Below are 16,927 nucleotides of genomic sequence, written 5' to 3'. Positions count from 1 at the left end.
TTTCAACCCTTCCCAAACACTCACAGGTTGAACCTCCCCTGTATCATTAATCTTGATGTAATCTTCTATGTCTTTTTCAACTTGTTGTGCAGTTTGGGGATTTAATAATATAGCTTCATTCATGCGCCAATTTCAGCGCCCCCTCTGTTCTGCCCTGATTGCCACCACCAATCTCACCATGCAATGATCCGTCCAGGAACAGGACTCAATCTCAGTCTGCAATATTTTGCCCCTTATGGCTCCATCACCCAGCCAATAGTCTATTCTCGAATATGTTTTATACTTGGGCGAATAGTATGTATAGTCTCTCTCAGTCCCGTGTATCTCTCTCCAGACATCCACTAGATTTTCCCGTGCCATCCAACTTCTCATAGCCTGCCTATCCTTTTGAGCATATCCCGCTATGCCTCCCGAATTATCCACATGTGGGTCTAGTGTGATATTAAAGTCGCCACCTAATAGGAGATGCCCTCTAGCTTTCTTCTGAATTATCTTTTCCAGCTCTTCTATAAACTCCTTTTGTCCATCATTAGGAGCATACACACATATCAAAGTATATTGTACATTATATAGTAATGCCATTATCATGAGGTATCTCCCCTCAGGATCTCTTATTGTTTCCTGTATGATCCACGGGCACGCACTGGAAAACGCTATTAAAACCCCTTTGGTTTTTTTTCCCCCTTCTCTATTAGAGGCAAACTGTATTAGGGGGTATTTCTTATGCCTCACTAGTCGCTCATGTCCTCAGTTCAGATGCGTCTCCTGGATGAACAATACATCTACTTTCATGCGTATCATCTCTCTGAACATCTGAGAGCGCTTTTGAGGGGTATTAAGGCCTCAGACGTTCAGAGTCACACAATTAAGAGCCATCTGGACTACTGTTATACTGCTTATCTATCTTGCCATCCCACTGCCCCTCTCTGCGTCGCTTCTCCCCCCATAACCCAATTCTACGGCCCCTTCCCTCCTCCCTCCCTCCCCTCTCCCTCCCCTATTCAACATAAGCACCAGAACTTTTAATCAGTAGGTGCTACTCAGGTGGGAAATGACCTCCTTTCACCCTTCTGTCACCTTAATTAGAAGCGTCAATATTGCTTAGTGTAAAAACATCTCCTTGGGATAGTTCTACACTTCAGCCCATACATTTGACTCTATGCATATATTTATATAACTTATATACAGGTATATATCCCCCCTCCCTCTCAAACTCAACAAACAACATCAACTGTCTTCAGTCCTATTTCTTCTCTGTCTCGATCCATTGGTCTGCTGCTCATTTCACCTGATCTTCCGGTTTCGGTAAGCCTCCTCCAGGAACCTTAGGTCAGCCGTCCCGCCGATTGCTGGCGCTATAACCTCTTGCGCCCCACTCTCTGCCATTTGGGGCGGTTGACCAATGCTCCCATCGGCCGCTCCTATCCTTCGCTGTTGGAGTCTCCAAGGGGTCACCCTCCGGGAGTGCCTCCCGCGCTTCTGCTATCGAGCAGATTTGGTGCATCTTTCCATCCTTGTAGAACACCAACGCAAACGGGTGTCGCCATCTATATCGTAAGCCCAGCTCTCGTAGCTTGATTGTCACTGGCTTTAACTCCGCTCTTCTCTTTAAGGTTGCCGCAGCCAGGTCCTGATACACCTCTATGTGGTGCGTATCCCACTTAAAATCAGCTGCTTGACGAGCGGTCTGCAAAATTTTTTCCTTCATTTTATATTCCTGGAAGCAGGCTATAATATCTTTAGGCAAGTTCTGTCTTGTCTATGGCAGACTTCTGCGATTTCGCCTCTCAGATTGGCACCTAGCGTTGCTAGTTCAGCGCGTACCGCCTTCAAGTCGGATCGGATTTCTTGTAGCCAGTCGCGGAGCTCAGGTAGCAACTCTCCCAATCGGTCCGTTTGCTCCAGGGATGGGAACAACTCCTAATCCGACTCCTGCGTATTTGGCCCAGTCTCAACTTGCTCCGCCATTTTTTTTCAGCGCGCCGCTTTCAAAAGCAAATTGGGAGAGATTTAGTGCACCTCCGCTCGCCTGCATACTTTCTCCGCTCTCCACGTCCTATAGCAGATCTCTAGAGCGTTTTGTGCCTGATTTCGTCGCTGTAGAGAGGCGGGAATTGCTCGTTTTATCGCGGATGTGCTGGAGCTCAGCGTTTAAGCATCCATTCGGTCCGCTGACGTCACTTCCTCCCCCTGCGGACGTGGATTTTATGAGAACTAAATTAAAACAACAGTGTTTTGAGTTCGCCAATAAATCTAGTACGTTGGCCCGTTATTTACAGGCGAGGAGAGGGCGCTCCCTTATCCAAAAGATGAAAGATGATAGGGGAGGTTGGCATTATACTGATTTAGATATTGGAAAATGTTTTGTGAAATATTATCAAGATTTATATAGTGCTTCTGCGGGTACATCGGCTGCAGATATAGCTTGCTATTTGGACCAGGTTCCGTTACACTGATTGGATGAGTCTGAAAGAACTCAAATTGGGGAACCTATTAGAATAGGGGAGGTACAGGGAGTGATAAAACGGCTCCCTAATGGAAATGCACCGGGATTAGATGGGTATACGGCAAGGTTTTATAAGTGCTTTGTGGAAGAGCTTGGAGAGTTTTTGGTGCGAGTGGGTAATGGAGTTTAGGAGGGTAATGTGCTCCCGGCATCCATGTCTGAGGCGGGGTAACAGTCCTGCCTAAGCCAGGGAAAGACCCCACTGTTTCTAGTTCCTATAGGCCTATTTCACTCTTGAACGTGGATGCAAAGATAGTGGCCAAGATCCTGGCTAACAAGCTAACAGGTTGGCAAGGGTACTGCCGAAATTGATTGATATAGATCAATCTGGGTTTAACCCCAAGCGACAAGTCGGTGATAACATAAGGCACACTCTCCATTTAGTATGGGAGGTGCAGAGATCCAGGTCTAGCGTGGCTATGTTGGCTATAGACGCAGAAAAGGCCTTTGATAGGGTCAGTTGGGGGGTTTTACGAGAAGTCCTGAATCGGATGGGCCTTGGAGAAAATTTTGGTGCTTGGCTAGAGGCCCTCTATGCAGCTCCTAAGGCATGCATTAATATTAATGGGGAATATACATCTTTTTTCCCAATTGGTAGAGGGACTAGACAGGGATGTCCTTTGTCGCCCCTCCTGTTCGCTAAGTACACAGAGCCTTTGGCGGAAACGATACATCAGCACCCAGATATTCGGGGTATTAGGGTTGGGGGGATGGAACATCGTATTGCCTTGTTTGCTGATGATGTGCTACTTTATGTGGTGAATCCTGAGCAGACGCTACCTATGGTATTGGAGATCCTTAGGGAGTTTGAAAGATATGCTGGTTTAAAGGTTAATATGGATAAAAGTGAACTGTTGGGGATTTCTTTAACCCACATGGAGGAGAGTAGATTGACAGCACTGTATGCTTTCAAATGGGCAAAGCATCATATTCGGTATTTGGGGATTCAGATTCCCAAGGACCTGGGAATGGTGTATAGTCTCAATTATGGGAAGATCATAGACCAAATTCGGGTGGAGCTATCCCGATGGAAAGGACTGTGGCTTTCTTGTTAGGGGAGCATGGCAGTAGTGAAGATGAATGTGCTGCCTAGGTTGTTATTTTTATTTCAGGCACTGCCAGTGGCGGTTCTGAGACGGACACTTAAACAACTGCAGGGTTTTTTTGTCACAGTTTATTTGGGAGGGCAGACATCCCCGTTTAGCGGGACATGTGTTGTGGGGGGCTCTTGAGAGGGGGGGCTCTTGAGAGGGGGGGCAGGGCGGTGCCCAATATTCAGTGGTATTATTATGCTGCTCAACTGCGGATGATTCTGGATTGGGAGAGGGGGAAAATAAAGCCAGCTAGCCAGATGGAGCTGTCGTATAGCCCTCATAGGCCATTGAGTTCCTATTTGTGGACTACTGAAGGCACGGGAGTGATTTTAGCTGGGATACAAAATCGGTTTGTGAGACATTTGGTGGAATTGTGGGGAGACGTGCAGAGGAAATGGGGACAGGTGGATAGGGTATCTACACTTGCGCCCTTGTGATGGGAACCAAAATTTGGGGCGGAGAAAGAAAATGCTATATTTGTGCAGTGGGAACAGGTGGGTATATTGAGTTTCCGAGCTGTGCTGCAGGGGGGTAGAGTGGAGAGTTCTGAGTCGCTGCGCTCCAGGTATGGCCTGCCTGGTGGGGGGATATGTTTTCTTATTTGCAAATTCAACATTTTGTGGGGACATTAGGTTGGAGGGGGGAGAACCCTCAAGAGATGGAAAGTCTGGAAAACCTGTGGCTTTTATTGAGGAGAGTGCCCAGACCTATATCAGTGATATATAAAGTTTTTCAGGGATGGGATCCCAGACCATTTAGCTTTCAGGGGGCTTGGGAAGTAGATTTAAATTGCAGTTTTTCCGATCAGGAGTGGGAAGCTATTTGTGGGGAGGTTCAGAAAACTTCAGTGTGTGTTTTGGAGCAGGAGAATGTGTATAAAGTTCTCACTAGATGGTATTACACACCAGAGAGGCTGCAACGGATGTACCCGGGTACTTCGGGTCTATGCTGGAGGTGTAATTCACAATTGGGATTATTTTTACATATATGGTGGACATGCCCCAGGGAGGTGCCCTTTTGGCAGGCTGTTATGAAGGCGTTCGTAAAGTTGATTGGATCATCTTTGGTGTGCAGTCCTTTGGTGTGCCTCTTGGGCTTACATAATGAGAGGGACTCATGGGAGGAGCGTAAATGGCTGCGCTGGGGGTTGGCAGCAGCTAAGTGCCTCATAGCACAGCATTGGAAGAGGGCAGACTCCCTGACATTGGGTGATTGGAAGTGCAAATTGGGTCAGTTAATACAAATGGAGCGCCTCGACTCCCAGACCTTAGACTATACAAATTAGCGACTATGCTGCAGTGGATTCACGAGTGCCATACAATGGCTGCTAGATATGCCCTTCCGGGCTTTTGGCAAAGTTGATGCGCCCCCTTCAATGTGTTCTCTGTTTTGGGAGGTAGGAGGAGGAACTTTGAGACAGACATTCATAGGAATCCTTTTTTGACAGCTCTACAGAAGGCGTGGAAATGGTGGTGAGGAGTGATTGGAAGAGCGGGGAAGGGATATCCTTTTTTTTCACTGATAGATAATCCGGAGTTCCCTGCAGGGATGGGGCAAAGCACCTTCCGATCCTGGGCCCTAGGAGGAGGTAGATATAGGACATTTGATGGAATTGGGAAACCAGGTTTTCCCCACATTTGAGACTGTCAAGAGGGCATGGAACCTAACAAATAAAAAGTTTTTCCAGTATCTACAAGTACGAGATTACTGGCAGAAACTGATGCGTGTGGTGGGATCGCCGGTGAGATTCACGGCCACTGATAATGTGTTTCTAATGATGCCGGCCTCCTCTAATGGGCTTTCCCAGTGGTACTGCAGTATAGTTGACTCCAGGGGGGCACAGCACATAACTGGGTTGGTTTCGGGGTGGAGTGAAATATTGGGAGAGGCGGTAACGCCGGAGCGGCTGGGGGAGGCTTTTGAGAACATTCCTAGGGTCACACCCAATGCGGCACTTCAAAGGGTACACATTACCAGACAAAGGGGCAAGGAAATGGGACAATGAGACGATGATAGGTGTATAAAATGTCATGGGGCAACGGCTACATTCATTCACTCCTTCCTGGACTGCCCGACTCTGGCGAAATTATGGACTAACTCGCTGGAGGTAATGGAACAAACTATAGAGAGGTCCTCTGAGTGGTCCTATCCAACGTTGCTGCTGGGGGAGACGGACAGGCTCAGAGAGGAGGGTTTGTCAGAGGCACAATGCCAATTCGTTATAATAGCATCACTTTTGGTTAAAAAGTGTATACTGCCGGTCTGGGCGGACCCCTCTCCACCAGCAACCACTGCCTGGCATAGCTTGATGAGGGAGATGGCAGTCTGGGTGGAGATGCAATACTCACTGGCTGCCTCAAGTAGACATAAGGAGTACCAAGACATATGGAATACTCACTGGCTGCCTCAAGTAGACATAAGGAGTACCGAGACATATGGAAAGCATACTTGTTGCTGGATGGTGAGGAGGGTGGGCCCATTAGTGGCACGTCTTAGAATCCTTGGATTATTGGGTGGGGTATGCCTGGAGATGGGGGGGCAGTAGGGATACTGAGGGAGGGGGAGGGTGGGGTATATAAAAGAAAAGGTCAAGAAGAAAGAAGGTAATCCTTTTTCTATTTGGGTGACTACTTACCATGTAGATGTTAACTGGATTATATTGACAATTACTCATTGAATAGTAAATGAGGAAGAGTATGTTTTTCTTTTTATGTGCCCTGTTTTGTATATGGTTCACGAGGCATGTAATCTCTACACAGTGAAAATGTACTGTATCCTTCTTTCTCTGGTATTAATAAAGATATTTAAACAAAAAAAAAAAACAAATGGAGCGCCTAACGGCATACCGCAGGAGGGGGTACTGCGACATAAAGGCAGATGGGCTCGATTACAACAGTGATTGACATGCATTTAGGATGGTGGAGTATTATAGGAGGTGGGTGGGTGGGTGTGGAGGGGTGGGGGGAGGGAATGGAGAGAGAGGGCGAGTCTCAAAGAATCAGGGGGCATTCTCAAGTTGAGCAGGGGCTGGATATGGTTGGTGGGCGGGAGAGGTGATGGTGTATATTATGGGCGCACGGGTCTGTTTGGGGATCAGATACTGTTTATGGGACTATTTTGATAACATGTGTTGTAGAGACATGTATATAGTTCATAAGCTAGTTCAAGATGTTATTGTTGGAATGTAATTGTATTTTACATGCATTGCCTGTCACCTATTATTTCTCTGTGATTACTCTGTGACCTCTGATGTGAATTACTTAGAGAGGTCACACAGCTATGCAACTTCCTGTGGGGGTTAGATGCAGCAGATGCAGCACATGGAGCACATGGAGCTCATGATCTCTCCTAACCTGAGAGGATCTATGGTGGTGTGAGCATCCATTACCATCTAAGCACATGGAAGGAGCTGATAATACAAATGTATAGTAATATGTATATATAAGCCTGTCTGATTATAATCTAACTACAAACTGTGAGTAAACAGATGTTTTGTTACTTCAACTTTAAAGTGACTCAGCAGTGAATTATTCAGGGGTGAATGAGAGAGAGATGAAGAAAGAAATTAACATTTCTAAAGCTGAAGCTGTGTGTACTAAAATCTGCTAATTATTTACTACAAATAATCCAACAAAAGGGTTATGGGCCCAGGGTCCAGGAATTGAAAAAGAAGAGAAATATTACCAGGCAGAAAAAAAGGCCACATTTTTCTCTTAAGTTTTAAAGGAAAGATTCAGTCTGTCTCTCTCTCCCCCCACACAGCAGACAGAAGGCTAAGAAAATGGCTGAGGGAAGAAATTCACCATTGTTCTATTCTCTCAAGGTGCCTAGATTAACTGAGTTTAATTATCAGCAGTGGGAATTAAGATTCATATGTTTCCTTCGAGCAAAAAGATTAGATATATGCTTAGACCAAGACAGAACAGCTGAAAATATGGCTGAATGGGACAATGCAAACTATTATGTGAAGTGCATGCTTTTGGAAGCTCTCTCAGAGAAACAAGCCATATTAGTGGAGGGAAAAGATACACCAAAGGACATTTTATATAAGCTGAGAACTATGTATGCAACTACATATGCAAAGCAGCAACCAATTTGGTTGGCAGAGTTGAATGAAACCAAATTAAGGGATAAAAGTAAATGTAATGATCACATTATGCATCTTATGTCTTCATTTCAAAAGCTAGAACTTTCTGGAATTCCCATGTGTGATGCATTGAAAAGAGCATTTCTTTTTACCTCACTATCAAAGAAGTTTGATGTTTTTAGGTCTGTAAATGAGGCCATTGAAGGGCAATCTTTTGAACAGGCAACATCAAAACTAAGGCAGGAATGCATAATAAATGATTCTGAGGAGATGTGTTCTCAAAGCAAGTCAGAGAGAAATGAAACAAATTTCTTGGCAAAGAACAGAGGAAGGCGGAGCTATGGGAAAACTCCACCCAAGGGCAAGCTGATTTGCTACTCATGTGGAAAGGAGGGACATGTATCTAAATGGTGTAAGGAAACACAAAACACTCCCTCTAGCTCACCTAAGCCAATGGAACTAAAGAATTTTCAAACCAGGAAATGTATGAAGGACAAAGATAAACACAAGGGTTTTCTAATGGCAGAAAAATCTTTGACTATGGTAAATAATAATTCAAATGAAAGTACTTGGATTTTGGATTCGGGGAGCACATGCCATTTAACCAATTGTAAGGATTTCTTTCAGGAAATGTGTCCAGAGGAAGGTATTCTTAAAACTGCAAACGCAGGGACTGCTAAGATCCAAGCAAAAGGTATTGGATTCTTAAAATGCAAAGTGTCTAATGAAGTTAAAGAAATTCCTGTAAGTGATGTCTTGTATATTCCCCAAGCAGTTTGTAATATGCTTAGTGTATCTACATTAGATAAGAAGGGATTTGTGATTCATTTTGAAAACAGTAAGTGCACAATCTCTAAAAATGATGAAGTGTATGCTGAAGCTTTTATGCATAATGATATTTATAAACTGAGCATTTCAGGTGAAGCCTCACATATGGTGCAAGTAAGGAAGAATGATGGTAAATGTAGTCTGGAAATCAGGCACCGCCGCCTGGGACATCGTGATTCTAAGGTGATCCAGGATCTTTACAGTAAGCAACTGGCCACCGGCATTCAGATAAGTGCAGATGCTGGTAAAATGGAGAAATGCATAGACTGTGTTACTCAAAAAGGTGTGAGACCCTCATTTCCTGCATACACAGGAAATAGGAGTAATAAAGTGCTGGACTTAATACACAGTGACTTATGTGGACCGTTTAATATCCCATCATTGGGAAATAACAGATTTGTGCTAATATTCTTGGATGATTTCTCTAGATATTGTGTGGCCTATTTGCTGAAAGAGAAAAGTCAAGTCACAGACATGCTGAAGAAATACGTAGCCATGGTGAGCAATAAATTTGAAAGAAAACCAAAGGTTCTTCAGACCGACAATGGTGGTGAGTTCACTTCACAAAGCATGTGCACATTTCTAGAACAAGAAGGCATTCAACATATCACAACAGTAGCTTATACACCAGAACAAAATTCTGTTGCAGAGAGAAAATTTAGGTCACTTGTGGAAATGACCAGATGTATGCTGTCAGATAGCAATCTCCCTAAAAGACTATGGGGGGAAGCCATTCTCACAGCAGTGTACCTACAAAACAGAATGCCAACTAAAGGCGCTCAGCGCACACCACATGAGACATGGCATGGTAGGAAGCCAAACCTGTCACACATAAGAACATTTGGAAGTACAGCATATGCTCATGTACCAAAGCAAAGAAGGCATAAGCTGGATTCCACAACAGAAAGGGGCATTTTAGTTGGCTATACTCCAGGACACAAAGGATATAGAATTTTGAATCTGAAAACTGGCATTGTTGGCATAAGACATGTTACATATTTTGATGAAAACAAAAGGGTTGATAAAGGCTGGATTATCCCAGATGAGCCTTATCATCCAGAATATGAAACTAGAACCATAATAGACATGCCAGTGTATATAAATGCCATACCAAGGCAGATGTCTGAAAGCAACTCATCTGTATCTAACGAGGAACAGGCAGAGGAAGCAGACACAGAAAGGATCATTGAAGAAGACAGTACAGTTGGAGAAGGGGAATCAATTGGAGAAGGACTCTCAGATTTAGAGGATGCGGAAAGGTCAGACCAACCTGTTGTCAGACGCTCATCCAGGGAAAACAAAGGTGTTCCACCCCCAAGACTGTCTTACTTAACAAAGTCAGCAGAAGCTCAAGAGCCCTTAACATGGGATGAGATTGAGAAAATGCCAGCAGAAGAAGCTGCTGAATGGCATAAAGCTGCACAAGAAGAAATTGATGCATTGGATAAAAATAATACTTGGATTCTTACAAAATTACCTCCTGGCAAGAAAGCTATAGGATGCAAATGGGTATTCAAGTTAAAAAGGAATGCACAAGGAAAAGTGGAAAGGTATAAAGCCAGATTAGTGGCAAAGGGATATCTTCAAAAATATGGAGAAGATTTTGATGAAGTGTTTGCACCTGTAGTGAAACACACGACAATAAGAACACTTCTGAGCATTGCAGTCTCAAAAGGCATGCAAGTCAACCACATTGATGTGAAAACAGCGTTTCTTCACGGAGATATAACTGAAGACTTGTACATGGAACAACCAACAGGTTTCATAAATACAAAACAAAGACAGCTAGTGTGTAAATTAAACAAAGGTCTTTATGGATTAAAGCAAAGTGCAAAATGTTGGAATGAAAAATTGCATGAAATATTGACAAATTTAGGATTTAAGCAAGGTGAAGCAGATAAATGCTTGTACACTAGGTGCACAAATGGACAATATGCATACATTTTAGCTTTTGTTGATGATCTGCTCATTGCAAGCAAAAGTGAGCAAGAGTACAAGGACATTGTAAAGTGTTTAAACCTCAATGTTGAGATAAAAGAACTGGGTAATGTGTCATACTATCTTGGTATAGAAATTGAGAAACAAAATGATGGTTCTTATCTTCTAAGCCAGAAGCAGAAAATAAATGAGCTTATTGAAAGTTTAGGTATGCAAGATGCCCAAGTTGTAAGCACTCCCATGATCACTGATTTTCTGAAGGATGAAACAGTAAGAGAACCTTTACCAGATAACATCCAATATAGATCAGCCATAGGTAAGCTTTTATATCTAGCTACCACATACAGGGCTGATATAGCAAATGCAGTAGGAATTTTGAGCAGAAGGGTCAGCTCACCTACCAAATCAGATTGGACTGCAGTTAAAAGGATGGTAAGGTATTTAAAGGGTACCATTGATTGTAAATTAAAGATTTCAGCCAATAGTAATCCAAAACTAATATGTTACTGTGATTCAGATTGGGCAGGGGATCATTCTGATTATAAATCCACAAGTGGATATGTGTTTATGTATGGAAATGTACAAATTTCATGGGCCAGTCATAAACAAAGTATTGTGAGTCTGTCTTCTACAGAAGCTGAATATGTGGCTGTATCGGAAGCGTGCAGAGAACTGATGTGGATTGAAAAACTTATGCTGGATTTTGGTATAGCTGAACAGAGACCAATCCAGATAATGGAAGATAATCAGAGCTGCATCCGACTGTCACAGAATGACAAGGTTCAGTCACGCACCAAGCACATCGCAACGAAATACCACAACGTGCGAGAGTTGGCGAAAGAAGGGGTCATCAGTCTACACTATTGTCACACAAGTGATATGACAGCTGACATCATGACCAAACCGTTACCCAGAGAACATTTTGTGAATCTGCGTATAAAGCTTGGACTTTGTATGAATAAATAATTGCATGACAGTTATGCATGAGAAGGGGTTTGTTGGAATGTAATTGTATTTTACATGCATTGCCTGTCACCTATTATTTCTCTGTGATTACTCTGTGACCTCTGATGTGAATTACTTAGAGAGGTCACACAGCTATGCAACTTCCTGTGGGGGTTAGATGCAGCAGATGCAGCACATGGAGCACATGGAGCTCATGATCTCTCCTAACCTGAGAGGATCTATGGTGGTGTGAGCATCCATTACCATCTAAGCACATGGAAGGAGCTGATAATACAAATGTATAGTAATATGTATATATAAGCCTGTCTGATTATAATCTAACTACAAACTGTGAGTAAACAGATGTTTTGTTACTTCAACTTTAAAGTGACTCAGCAGTGAATTATTCAGGGGTGAATGAGAGAGAGATGAAGAAAGAAATTAACATTTCTAAAGCTGAAGCTGTGTGTACTAAAATCTGCTAATTATTTACTACAAATAATCCAACAGTTATAGTCCAGCAAATGATGGCCCCTGCGTGGGCAAATGTGAGCAAGATGTGCTCTTTGGGAAAATGACTGTTACAGAATTATTACAATAAAAATTTGAAGTGGAAAAAAAAAAGAGATGATCGGTCACTTCAGAGGAAGGGGGGAGAGGAAATATGCTGGACGTAGGAGGGCGAGATTCTCATGCCCACCCAAAATTGGGTGTCTGGCTATGCCCCTGTCTACAGCAACAATTTGAGGAAAGGGAAGAAGAAACTAATTATTGCAGATCTCAACCTACAGATAACCTCTATGATCTAGAAGTAACCAAGGGGGATCCATACTTCTGGTAGGAAACCCATGGCATACAGCATTTTACAGCCCTTCATTGTCTCACCTGACAAAGTCCTCACTGGCCATGCCATACGTAGTTGCCTGTTTGTTCAAGTCTGCCACCTGCTCCTCATTTAGTTCATCCACATCAACCTCAACATCTACAAGAAGAGACAAAGAGAGCATAATTACCAATGGCATCTAAGCCACAGCATCATCATACTGTGCACCCTGTAAGATCTCCAACTGGTAAATGAAAACCCACTCTGAATTACTACAAACCAAAATATGGGGTTTACTTTGCCACATGGCATTACTAGGTGCCTAGAAAGAACAGAAAACTCACTGGCAGTAGCATCAAGGAAAAGCAGAGAACAAAGTAAAGTAAATATCCAGTGTACTTCAATATAACTCATCTTGAGCTACTATTGAACAAGGTGTGTGCAAAATCTAAATAAAGCAACAGCCAACATAGCAAAACCATGGGGATGAAAGCAAAAGACATAAATCCTTCCATTGCTAGGTCACATTTATAATATCAAGATTAGCTCTGCACACTCAAAAAAAGATATACAAAATGTTAGAAAAGAACCAAAACAAAATGCTAAGAAAAGGGAACAAGGCAGCTTAAGTATACTGAAAAAGGTAAAATTATATATCATACCTGATAATTTTCTTTCCATTAATCATAGCAGATCAATCCATAGACTGGTGGGCTGTGTCCATCTACCAGCAGGTGGAGATAAAGAGCAATCTTTTGCCTCCCTGTATGTGGTCATGTGCTGCCGGAAACTCCTCAGTATGTCGATATCAAAGCTCCATCCGCAGGACTCAGCACTTAGAGAATTACACCCACAAAGGGACACTCTGCCCAGCTCACCACCGCCAAAGCGGGGGAGGGGAATCCATCCAGCTCATCCCCGCGAAGTGGGGGAGGGACACCACACCCGCCGATGCGGGGGGGATCTGGCTTATCCTGCTACTGCAACCGCAGGAGGAGCTGGCTTACCCCAACACCGCTGAAGCGGGAGGGATACAAAGCTGCCCTACTGCCGCAGAAAGCAGGAGGGGGCGCCGGCATAATTTAGTGATCAATCCAGCCACCGCCGAAACGGGGGGAGAGGAATGCAGCAGCTCACTGTAACACAAAATCGTTTCAACTCAAGGAAAATCCAGTTGGAGGAACTTGAACACGAAGTCTTCTTGAACAAGAACTGAAGATTAAACTGGAATCTGAAATATAACCAGAACAACAAACAATACAGATGTCCGGGCGGGGCTATGGATTGATCTGCTATGATTAATGGAAAGAAAATTATCAAGTATGATACACAATTTTGCCTTCCATTTCATCAAGCAGATCAATCCATAGACTGGTGGGATGTACCGAAGCAATACTCACCCAGGGCGGGACCTAGAAATCCCTGAAAGCAACACTGAAGCTCCAAACTGGGCCTCGGCCCGAGCAGCCACATCCAGGCGGTAATGTCATGAGAAGGTATGAGCCGACGCCCAAGTTGCCGCTCTACAAATCTCTTCCAAGGAGACGGATCTGGACTCTGCCAACGCCTGTGCTCTAGTAGAGTGCGCCTTCAGCTGAATAGGCGGAGGCTTCCATGCAGCCACATAAGCAGCTGCAATCGCCTCCTTGACCCAACATGCAACAGTAGGTTTAGATGCCTGCAGACCCTTACGAGGGCCTGCGAACAGCACAGAAAGGTGATCCGACTTCCGGAAGTCATTGGTCACCTCCAAGTATCTGATGATGACTCGTCTCACATCCAGACATTTGAGAGCAGGGTACTCCTTTGGGTAGTCCTCCCTACGAAAGGATGGTAGACAGAGCTGCTGTCTCACATGGAAGCGAGAAATAATCTTGGGCAGAAAGGAGGGCACTGGGCGAATCGACACTCCTGCCTCAGTGAACCGCAGGAACGGCTCTCGGCACGAGAGTGCCTGGATCTCAGAAACTCTTCTGGCTAAAGTTATGGCTACCAAAAAGACCGCTTTCAACGTCAGGTCCTTCAGCGATGCCCTCGACAAGGGCTCAAAGGGCGGCTTCTGCAAGGCCCGTAGCATCAGATTGAGGTTCCAAGTAGGCACTATTGAGCGCAGAGGAGGGCGCAGGTGATTAACTCCTTTGAAAAAGTGCACCACATCCGGCTGAGATGCCAGGGAAGCACCCTTCAGACGGCTCCTGAAGCAAGCCAGAGCCGCCACCTGGACTTTCAGCGAACTGAGTGACAGGCCTTTCTCCAGACCTTCTTGCAGGAACGCCAACACCGAAGATATTGGAGCAGTGGAGGGCGATAGAGCGCCTGCCTTGCACCACGATGCAAAGGTACGCCAAATCCTGGCATAAGTAGTAGAAGTAGAGCGCTTCCTCGCTCTCAGCATAGTGGCGATAACCTTGTCTGAAAAGCCCTTCTTCCTCAGCTGCTTCCGCTCAAGAGCCAGGCCGTAAGACCAAAGGGGGAGGGATCCTCCATCACCACGGGACCCTGATGCAAGAGGCTCCGCTCCGCTGGCAGCCTCAGAGGACCGTCCACTGAGAGCCTGATTAAGTCCGCATACCAGGGACGTCTGGGCCAATCCGGACCCACTAGGATCACCCAGCCCGGATGCTTTGCCACCCGGCCTAGCACTCTGCCCTACATGGGCCAGGGCGGGAACACGTAGAGAAGTTCCTGTGTCGGCCACTGCTGGAGAAGAGCATCAACTCCCAGAGATCGAGGGTCCCGTCCTCTGCTGAAGAACCGCGGCACTTGGCAATTGGCTGAGGACGCCATCAGATCCAGGCTCGGCTGGCCCCAGCGCCTCGTGATGTCCGAGAACGCCCGATCCGAGCGCTGCCACTCTCCGGGATCCAAAGTATAGCAACTGAGAAAGTCCGCCTTGACATTCATGACTCCCGCAATGTGGGCCGCCGACAGCTGTTCCAGGTTCGCTTCCGCCCATAGGCATAGCTTCATGGCCTCCTAGGCTAGGGGAGCGCTCCTGGTACCTCCCTGGCGATTGACATATGCCACTGCCGTGGCATTGTCCGACAGGACCCGTACTGGCCTCAGCACCAGGACCGGGAGAAACTCCAGAAGCGCCAGCCGAATGGCTCGGAGTTCCAGGAGGTTGATAGACCGCTTCGCTTCTGCAGGCATCCAGAGCTGTCCTTCCCAGGCAGTGGGCTCCCCAGCCCGTCAAGCAGGCGTTCGTCGTGACAACCACCCACTCCGGGGTCCTGAGAGGCATTCCTGCGGACAGCTTGTCTGGTCTCAGCCACCAACCCAGCGCCTTGCGCACCGTTGGATCCAAGGGAAGGCGTGCAGCGTAATCTTCCGATACTGGAGTCCACAGCCGCAGCAGGGAGTGCTGTAGGGGTCTCATATGAGCCCTGGCCCAGGGCACTACTTCCATCGTGGCCGTCATGGAGCCCAAGAGCTGCACATAGTCCCAAGCTCGGAGAGTGGAAGCTGTTAGGAACTGGTCCACCTGGGCCCGAAGCTTGCTGTTCCGGTTGTCCGGCAGGAACACTCTGCCCACTAGGGTGTCGAATCGAACTCCCAAGTACTCCAGGGACTGAGTCGGGCGCAGCTGACTTTTCTCCCAGTTGATGACTCATCCCAGGGAGCTCAGAAGAGCAATCACCCTGTCCGTAGCCTTCCCACACTCTGCATAAGAGGGGGCTTGGATCAACCAGTCGTCCAGATAGGGATGGAATTGTACTCCTTCCTTGCGGAAGTAAGCCGCGATGACCACCATCACTTTGGAGAAGGTCAAAAGTGGCGGATAGATCGAGAAGGATGAGGATGGAGTAGTGGCCTCTGGATTTGGCAAGGAACAGGTCATTACAGACTTTAGAGAGCGCTGTTTCTGTCAAGTGTAGAGGGCGAAAACCAGATTGAAGTGGATCGAGGATGGCATAAGAGGAGAGAAAAATCAAGGCAGCGGCTGTGAACGGCACGCTCAAGTATTTTGGAGAGGAAGGGTAGGAAGGAGATGGGGCGGTAGTTGGAGGGACAGGTAGGGTCAAGTGATGGTTTTTTGAGGAGAGGTGTGACTACGGCGTGCTTGAAGGTGTCAGGGACAGTTGCAGTGGAGAGAGAGAGGTTGAGGATATGACAGATGGAGGGGGTGACAGTAAGAGAGATGATGTTAAGTAAGTTGGTGGGGATGGGATCAGAAGAGCAGGTGGTGCATTTTGAGGAGGAAAGAAGGCGAGCGGTTTCCTCCTCGGTGATGTCAGGAAAGGAGGAGGAGGAGGCCTGGGTTGATTGGTTGAGCGAGAGAGGGTTGAAGGGTGAAGAGGAGGAGATGGCTTGGTAGTGATCTCAAGGTTGATCTTTTGCACCTTGTCGCGGAAGTAATCGGCCAGTGATTGAGGAGAGAGTGAGGGGGGGAGTGGGAGCAGAGGGCACTTTGAGGAGGGAGTTAAGGGTGGCGAAGAGACGACGGTGGTTGGAGCTGAGAGAATTGGTCAATTGGGTGTAATAGTCCTGTTTGGCAAGGAATAGGGAGGAGTGGAAGGAGGATAGCATGAATTTGTAGTGAAGGAAATCTGAATGGGTGCGAGATTTCCTCGAGGCGTTCAGCTGATCGGGCGCAGGAGCGAAGGTAACGGATGCAAGGGGTCAGCCAAGGCTGGGGATTAGTATGCTTTGTGGGGCGGGAGGTGGATGGTGCGAGGGTGTCCAGAGCAGAGGAGAGAGTGGCA

At 46.0% G+C, this 16,927-nt stretch overlaps 1 protein-coding gene across 1 annotated transcript in view; it reads right to left on the bottom strand.

Annotated features, from left to right (window-relative positions):
- Positions 1-16,927, bottom strand: part of CLASRP (CLK4 associating serine/arginine rich protein) — a 1,081,767-nt gene that overhangs the window by 753,198 nt on the left and 311,642 nt on the right. The window contains exon 8 of the mRNA XM_030217938.1: positions 12,284-12,380. Coding sequence (XP_030073798.1) covers positions 12,284-12,380 — 97 coding nt within the window. The remainder of the gene's footprint in view (positions 1-12,283; positions 12,381-16,927) is intronic.

This window comes from Microcaecilia unicolor, chromosome 11 (genome assembly GCF_901765095.1).
Source record: "Microcaecilia unicolor chromosome 11, aMicUni1.1, whole genome shotgun sequence".
In the NCBI taxonomy this organism is placed as follows: domain Eukaryota; kingdom Metazoa; phylum Chordata; class Amphibia; order Gymnophiona; family Siphonopidae; genus Microcaecilia; species Microcaecilia unicolor.
The sequence above is the reverse complement of the archived record's forward strand: the minus strand, read 5'-3'. Positions and strand labels throughout refer to the sequence as shown.